At 39.8% G+C, this 9,106-nt stretch overlaps 1 protein-coding gene across 1 annotated transcript; it reads left to right on the forward strand.

Annotated features, from left to right (window-relative positions):
- The first annotated feature begins 6,509 nt into the window (after positions 1-6,509).
- Positions 6,510-7,903, forward strand: LOC148030381 (uncharacterized). Its single transcript, XM_087687246.1, has 2 exons — positions 6,510-7,057; positions 7,191-7,903. Exons 1-2 carry the CDS (start codon positions 6,970-6,972, stop codon positions 7,649-7,651), a joined length of 549 nt encoding a protein of 182 aa, XP_087543372.1. The 5' UTR covers positions 6,510-6,969; the 3' UTR covers positions 7,652-7,903.
- Positions 7,904-9,106: the final 1,203 nt, after the last annotated feature.

The following is a 9,106-nucleotide window of genomic DNA, read 5'->3' on the forward strand; positions in this document are numbered from 1 at the left end:
TCATGGATGAAAAATTTCTTCATTTCTATTCCCATTCCTTCGTACGGGTCCTCTTTCTTTTTCCTTGTTGTTTGATGTTTGCTGCGATCCTTGGCTAGCTGTTTTTTCTTTGCAAGCCTGCATCAGAAATTCAAATTTAAAACCATACATTGGGTCCTCCTGAACCTGTTCAAACAGAGCTTGTTCCGAGAGATCCAGATGTGCCATAAATACAAACTTCGAAGCCAATTCCAAATTACAGGATGCAGACCATAAATCTCTCCTAATATAAAATCTTTCCAAGTTATCGAGGAGGGATGGAAAGGGGCAATGATTGTTTGTAGAAGATTCAAGGCTCGGGTATTGATTTGGCAGTTCAGAAATAGGTGAGGAATGGTTTCCTCTTCTTTTTGACAGCGAGGACAGAGACCTGATCCTATGCCAATTTTTCTAGCTCTTGCATTGGTCCATAGTGCTTTCATCAAAATGAGCCACAACAAACAGGAGTGCTTAGGTTGTATGCTAGAGATCCAAATCATTTTGAATCTATATGTCCATTGACTCTGGTTCCAATTGAGATGCCATCTTTTGTTGAGTTTCTTACATAATTTAGAAGAATCAACTTCCTTCTTCAGCATTGGGAGAAGTGGTTTCTCATTTAGCCAGCACACTCCCCTGTAGTTGAACTTCAGATTCAATTGGATGGCTTTACATATATTCGGACCTCAGCAGTTGATTCTCTGGGAAAGGAGAGTAATCTCTTCAGCACTGAGCTGAAATTGCTCCTCCAAGATGTTGAGGTCCTTCCAGCTGCTGGTATTGAAATTCCAAATATCAGCCCATTTATTAATGCCCTTCTTTGCCATCCTGAGGGCCATCTGAGTTTGGTCTGCTTCTATCACACCATGGAATATGCTGAACCAGATGGAATCAGAAGCAGCCCAGGTGAGAGTGAATTGGGCATTGGGGGAGATTCCAACCTGATCCTTAAATGTAAACCACGCATTCCAAATTGTCTTCATGAGGTCAGAGCATCTCTTGATCAAGATCTTGATCTGACTGAAGGCAATTGTCATAGGGTCTATGTTTTTCCATCTAATGAGGTGTGCTACATGGAAAGACTTGCAGCTATTCTTAATCAAAGCAGCCCAACTTTCATCCTCTATCTGGAAAGCTCGCGGGATCCATTTAGCAGCCATTCTGTCTGCTATTTCCTTGATATTAGGAAGACTTAGACCACCCTGATCTTTCGGCAGGATGCAGTCTTCCCAGGCTACTTTTGGGATCTTGAACTGTTCACTGTTACCAGACCACAGAAAGTTCCTGGACAGAGTTTCAAGATCCTTTAATCCTTTTTTGGAAGGACTTCAGCATGATAGGAAGTATATGGTAGAAGGAATGAGAATGTGCTTAAGCACAACCATTCTACCAGCAAAGGAGCATTGCAATCCCTTCAAGTATTCCATCTTCTTCTTGACTTTGTTCATGGCCCAGTCCCACCGCTGCTTCAGGGAAACTCCAAACCCCATAGGGATCCCCAACAGTCTGAAAACTTTCCCTTCCTCCAGCTCTTTGCATCCTGCATCCATAAGCCAAGAAGGGGGCGGTTTAATAAGAGTTTTGATTCCTGTTTTATTCGGGTTTACTATTGAACCTGAAGCTGCACAGAATTCTTGAATACACCGCCAAAAGGATTCAATGGAGAATGGATCATTATTAACTGATCCGTTTGTATCATCGGCAAACAAATTCAAAAACATTTGTTTGTTGTCCAGAAGGGCTATGCCTTTGAGTCTTCCTTCTTTAACTTCTTCCTCCATAAGCCAGCCCAATGCATCTGAGGCAATTGCAAAGAGCAATGGGGCTAACGAGCAGCCCTGTCTAATTGATCTGTAAAGAGGGAAGGAGGTAGACAACTCACTATTAATAGCTATTTTAGCACTAGCATTACCAAAGAGGGTGCTAACATATTTGATGAACTTGCCTCCTAGTCCCATATCTTGAAGGGACTGCAACACAAAACACCAATCAAGTCTGTCGTAAGCCTTATCAAAATCAATTTTAAAGAAAAGAAAATCTTGTTTCATTTTCTGAGCATATTCAAATCCCTCCCAAAGGCTAATGATGGCATCTAGAATATGCCTACCTTTGATAAATCCTTTTTGTTCTTTTCTAAGCCACCCATCAAGATGTGGACCTAGTCTCCTAGCTAAGGTCTTTGCAAAGATCTTATAAGTAGATGAAAGACAAGTGATAGGTCTCCAATTAGATAGTATATTTTTCTCATCCTTCTTATGTATTAATTTAATCACCCCCTGATTAATGTTAGCTGGTAACGCCCCGTGTTTGACAGATTCCTTCCAAACCTGTATCAATGGCCGAATGAGGACTTCTTTAAACTCCTTGTAAAATTTGTTTGGGAGACCATCCAGCCCTGGGCTTTTGCCATTGGCTAAACTATCAATGGTATCTGATAGTTCGAACTCTGTAAAGTCTGAGTCCATAATTCTGGCCAATGATGGGGGGACTACTTTGGGTCTTATCCTAGAGATTTTGGCTCTAGCCTGGGTGGTTTCTTGTGACTATTGCCCCGGGGGGGCAAAAATTTCCTGGAAGAAGATACGAGCTGTCTCTAAATTCTCTTCCTTGGAAGCAGCAGTGGTACCATCTTTTTTAACCAGCATAGGGACCAGATCTTTCTCTTTCTTTTTTTTTATGAAACTGAACATTTCTTTAGTAGGCGTATCTATCTTCCCTGCCCACCAGGTTCTAAGGTAGAGCCTAATGTTCTCAGCCTCCTCTTCCTCTATTCTCCTCAGATTTTCCTTGATCTCCAAAATCTGGCTTGGAGTATCCTGGCACCCTAGATCAACTCTGCTTTCTAGATCCTTGAGCAATTTGTATCTATCCTCTCTTTCTTTCCTCCTTTTATTGATCTTCTCCCTTTTTTTTTCTTTTAATAGGGCTTGAGTGGCCGTTATTGCTTTGACCAATCTCTTGCAGGGCTACTGTTCTGTCCAAATAGATTTTCCCATATTGCATGAATTTGTTCCTTGATTTTTTCATCTTTAAATAGGGAGGGATCCATATGGAACCACCCAGATCTAATTATATCAGTATTAGAAGAGAAGAAAATTGAGAGCGGATAATGATCAGACATTACCAAGTCTTTGCTTACCTTACAATTGGTATTGGAGAAGGTGGAGAGTAAACCTGAAGAAACATAAGCTCTATCCAACCTTGCTTTGCCCTTATGAGAACCATTGTATCCCTAGCATCCCAATTGTCATTATTCACACAAGTCATTAGGTGGAGGGTAGTTATCATTTTTCGTTCCATGGATTGGAGTCATTTTTAACTAAAGATAGCCACTATCCTAGTTGTTCTACTGGTTAGATAGGGGATCCTATATGTATAATGGCGATCTAGAATCAATATATTTCAATAACCCTAACCACCTTGGCATAATCCTATAGAATGGGAATCAACTTGATGCTACATTGCTCTAATATTTCTTGACATATTGGGTGGACAAGTGATGAGACATGATGATGGAGATGAGAAGGCCATTTGTAGCACCATATAATTGATTACACTATTCGACTAATGGTAGGAGGGTTTGTTTGAAATTATTAGGTTGCAATGTTGTGGGACACAATGTTTTTCATATCTTTCCTAGGCCTAGGTGGTGTCAAAGATAGAGGCAAAATGGAGAGGGGACTCAATGGAAATCCAAATTAAAATGATTGTATGGCACACATGATGCAATATGTGATAAACTTCATATGTAGATCCAAAAATAGCATTGTTCATCTCCTTCTCCAGTTGAGAGTATGGTACAAAAGAGTCATCTAAGCCATCCAACTCATCTATGAGGGACAACTTGTGCAAAGACATATCAAACCAGTGGCAAGACATCCAACATTGAAGAACAATTAATAAGATGTCTACATTCAGATGACCTACTTGTAGAGATAAGATGAAAAGAGATAATAACTTTATTATGTTCTTACCCAATAGAAGCTATTGAAAACATTTTTAACACAAAGGAGGTGAACTCATAATGACAATAAGTACATCATGTCTATGCTGCAAGGGTTGCATAGAATGAGCAAAGAACACATTAGCATGGGATTGGAATGCCATGGATTTTGAAAAAGGCTAAATGCTAACTTTGCACACAATAGCATGGGATGGGAATGCCATAGACTTCGAAAAAGGCTCAATGCTAAGTTTGCACACAATAGCATAGGATTGGAATGCCATAGACTTCGAGAAAGGCTCAATACTAACTTTGCACACATTTAAATTTAAAAAATATTGAAAATAAATTTTGTTTAAAAATGCATTTCATTTCTGGCAATACAACAAATGCATCATTATGATCATTTCAACCATAGGTACTCCTTATCTCCCTTCTCCATGCACACCTACATGCCATCGTGCTAGCAGTGTTTTGTTGAGCTTCCTTTAAAATTTGACGTTGTCATGACAAATATTTTGCTTGATTTGGAGGTTGTGTTTTCATTTATTGGTTGATGTCATCAAGATGACTCCAGCATTACTAGGGTTTTTCAATGTTCTTCTTCCTTAAAGTTTTTTTTTCTTTTGCTACAATACATGGATGAGGAATCTAGGTAGTACTCAAATCAAACAGCTTCACTAATGTGTGTAAAATCTTGGAAATTTTAAAATTAATAATCTTAGGTCGTGATTATATAAAAATGTAATAACTCTTTCTCATTTCGCATATAATCAGTCAACATGAAGACTACTTTACCATAACTAAGCCTGCAATCACTCAATTACCCACTTGAAGCCTACTCACTCACTAGAATGTAGCCCAAATGTAGCCTACACATCTTCCTACATTGTAGTAGCAAAAAACTCACTACACTGCAATCAAAGGCATCTTTGTAGGGTATAATATCTAAAACAAAGAGAATATGAAAATCATGAATATCAGTCCCAGTCGTAGCCATACAATGTTGGTAGCATAAAATTGTTGAAGATGCAATTAAATGTTGTAAAATGCTTTCATTTTTTCATTTTGTTACAATAACCATTGGGTATTTGTGTGATATTCACCCTTGTCCTCAAATTCATGAAAAAGAGCAAAGAAAAGTAGTAGATGTAGAACACAATTTTCCCTCTCTTGATCAATTAAATGCCATGATGCAAGTAGAACTCGAGCAGTCCACTATACACATATCTTGCCACTTTTTGAATGGGAAATAATTAGGTACAATATTCAATGAAGAGCCCAAGCATTTGAGATACCCTCAATGATAGGCATAAGAAGGCAAGAATTTGAAGTACAAATTTCATATAAAAGTGGGACAAATAAATGTCGCTATAGTTTGAGACTAAGTTCCAAATTGTTAATGGCTCATCAACAATTTGCCATAAATGGGCCTTTAAAGATACGATAGGGAAATGCCTGGAGCACATTGAACTCACAAACACAAAATATCAAATGCAAAACCACATGACAAGAAGGAATGAGAGAAAAGCATAAGATGAAGAAGATTGAAAATTGAATGTTACCATAGATATTCTATAGCTCAATAAAGAGTAGTAGCATGCAATTGAAGGCTTATTAAACTGGATCCAACATGCATGCCTACCTAGGAGATCATGGATATAGATATACTGCTCAACACATTGGTTTTGGGGGGGGAGAGAGAGAGAGAGAGAGAGAGAGAGAGAGAGAGAGAGAGAGAGAGAGAGAGAGAGAGAGAGAGAGAGAGAGAGAACTTGTCTTGGATTGGAGTTGATAGAACCACAAAGTGCACATGAATGAACTTGCATTGAATGGACCTGCACTCTCTAATCAATAGCTTCTAGCCACCTAATGGCCTACAATCACATGTGCAAAGAGTTCTATGGTCAATGGAATAGGAAACAATGCATGTCGAAGGAGGGAGAGAGAGAAAATTGAAGGGCCAATTGCAATGAAATCCTTAGCGATAGAGAGCATGCACTTTGCAAGGGTCACATTGCATAGTTGATTTAATGGTACACTTTAGCCCAAACCAAAGATGAGCAAGGAGGAATGTAGCATAGTAAACATGCCAAAAAAGATATATTGAAATCAACCCATTTAAGGGAAGATGAGAGGTGGCCTTCTAAGCTTTGCTAGATATAGGCAGGGGTTTTTATGGGAAATCCCTTTCGGGAGTTTCTCATTGGGAAGGGGGTTCCCCCCCCCCCCCACGTGACCTTGGGGGTTTCCGGTTTTCTTGAAAACCACCCAGAAACCGGGCTTTGGAAAACCCACCATGAGAACTGATCCAGAATTAGGTGAACCCGGTGATAGCTTCTTGACCCGGTTATGATCCGGAAACATTTTCAACGGGAGAAATCAAGACCGAGTAATAGACTTGCCAGGTGGATTGCGCCACTCTCACAGAGTGACGATATTTTCAGCGCGTAAGTCGTGCGCATATAATACCTCCTTTGGTGACTTGGATGGGAATGCACGGTACCATCGGCCGTCTCTCGTTTATCATTCTTTATGGTTTCAATACACTAGTCTGGACACACATTTTCTCTCTTATTATACCGATATGCAGCTATGGAGACACACATTCTCTCTCTTTCAATATACATCTAGGCTATACACACACACACTCTCTGTCGTGCTCTCTCGTGCGCATAACTCTCATATCAACATGAATTATGCCTTTGGAACATGATCCTGCACGAGGACACACTGATGGTCATCAATCAATTGGCAATAGAATATGAGTAATTAAGCCAATCTAGAATATTAACCGTCCCCCGAATTCCCCAGCTTCTCCCTGTGTCTCGTAGAATTATACATGAAGAATGTCTTCTGCAGATACTGACGATCCATCGGGATGCACACTCTGAATTGTGCCTTCCGCATATATTGGGCGCCGATAGTATATCATAATACCTGCGCCAATAGCATATGATAATATCTGCGCCAATAGTATATGATGAACAAGCCATTAATCTCGACTAATGGCCACTGCTGCAACATGTGCGGTGATGTGGGCTTCGAAGAGGAGCTCTTTCGCTGCTCCATCTGTGTTACACGAGTCCAACACAGGTATATTGTGCTCTCGCTAAATTAACCTTTATAAGCAGAACAATTATAAGCTTCTAACTAGGATACCTATATTACCAATTAACGGAGTAGTTGTTATTGATGGCGTCGAGATGATATGGGTGTTTTGTCACAGATACTGTAGTAGCACGTATCTCAAACTGGCCAGAGATGCCGAATGGATTTGCGAGTGGTGCTTATGGGATGCGGGTGATTCATCTCCTAATATCAATCCGGCCAATGATTTTTACAAGCGGTACAAATCAAAGTCAGCCTTCGTCCAATCCGAAAAGAAATCGTCATCCTCATCGTTATCATTATCAGACCAGATCGTTACTGAAAGGAAGGCCCAAGCTGATACAGCAGCAACGGATCGTGTTCACGGCCATGATAAAGTTCTCGGCTTATTGTGCGACGGTAATGAGAAAGAAACAGGCGCGCAGTGTCAATCCGGACCACCACTCTCGTTCGCATGATCACACCAATGCAAATGTGATTGATCAGACGAGTACGCAATCCAGCAGAAACAGATATTCATTGGTACGATCGCCCCGCCGCTATAGAAGTCTGCAGGATCTGCTGCTGTGTGGTTCATGATTGTGATCGGAGAGTCACTATTCTAGTATACTTGAGAGGTACTATTGTTTGAGTCTGACGAACTGCCTATCGACACTACAGGACTTGTATGTACGTAAACTGAGAGAATGAAACTGGAAATTGTTCCTGTCATCGCCTCCTCCCATGCTGTCACTTGTTTGGGCCTTTGTAAATTTTGAGGGCCGGCGGCTCCTATGACAGCCCGACATGGCTGAATGTATATATTTATTATTGCAGAAACTTCAAAGCATAAAAAATATGGCTTCTTTGCTGAACATTGTCCAAAAGGTATATGTAACACCTCAAAATCTTATTTATATATTAGTCTGTTGATGGAACATGATAGTTGGCACTACTATAGATAAGATACATGAATTGGAATGCATAATTCCCTCTAAATACTCTCTATAAGCCTTCAAAAATACTTCAGCTCTATAAGTACAGTTTTATTACAACAATAAAACATGGTATACATGCTTTCCCAAAGCTGAGAGAAACTCTATCTTTGTTGTCTGTACTATGTTTACTAAAGATAGAGGTTAAGAATTAAGTGGTAGAACTCAAGAGAAGCCTTGTTTAAACATCCAATGTCCATTTCTAGCTTACAACTCTATTCTTGACTATTATGGATAGATGAAACAATCCACATAAAGGGCATAAACCCATCAAAACTCCTCTTTCATGATCAATAAAGTCTTCCTTGATGTTCACGACCGAAAATCAAGTGAGAGATCACCTCAAAGACCTTGTAAGAGATCAAGATCTTTAAGGACATCTTGTTATCTTCTTTGGGCCTATATTTCGCTATTCAAAATAGTCATAATACTCTCCTCTCTCTTCTCCAATGCATGAGCTAGTAGCCTATTTACTTTCTTTGGCTCTTGCCCCCACTTTTCCCTTGAGTCCTCTCCCAGTTAGCATGCCATCACCTTCACCTTTGTGGTCACATTAGATAGTAACTAGCCAATTGGTCGTATTGGCATCCCAAATTTGTGTTGAATGGTCTTCTTGATCTCATGCTTCATTCTCCACCACATAGCCCACAAAACACTTAATTCACTACTTATCAATACTCAAAGCCACATGTTGATTAACTCTCAATACTCCAATTGACTATCTCATATTATCAAGACAATGAGCAAGTTACATAAGTCCACTGACAAAGAAATATGCCACTTATCATTTTGTAGAAAAAGCATAAATTTGTCCACACAAAACATATCTCTCTTTCACACTCTATGTCAAAAATCCGATGACATCCAACCCCTCTAAACTTGCATGTCTTTGGAGGTGCCTCATAGGTAACACACGGAGATTAAAAAAACCCAAACACACTACAATAAAAAGGCTCCATAGACGCGCTTGTAGACGCAATATTTGAATTGTGTTAAAAAATGTCGGGCACGTTTATTTCTGCGTCTATTAGCGCGTCTAGAATTTCGCGTCTACAAGCGC

Source organism: Lygodium microphyllum, chromosome 10 (assembly GCF_053477565.2).
Source record: "Lygodium microphyllum isolate KBCC chromosome 10, Lygodium_microphyllum_v1.1.10, whole genome shotgun sequence".
NCBI classification, from domain to species: domain Eukaryota; kingdom Viridiplantae; phylum Streptophyta; class Polypodiopsida; order Schizaeales; family Lygodiaceae; genus Lygodium; species Lygodium microphyllum.

What these genes read in the sequence shown, in the direction of transcription:
- LOC148030381 (XM_087687246.1), top strand. Translation starts at nt 6,970, where the DNA reads ATGGCCACTGCTGCAACATGTGCGGTGATGTGGGCTTCGAAGAGGAGC. An exon ending in GTTACACGAGTCCAACACAG is followed by an intron (nt 7,058 to 7,190) that starts GTATATTGTGCT and finishes GTTTTGTCACAG; the next exon opens with ATACTGTAGTAGCACGTATC.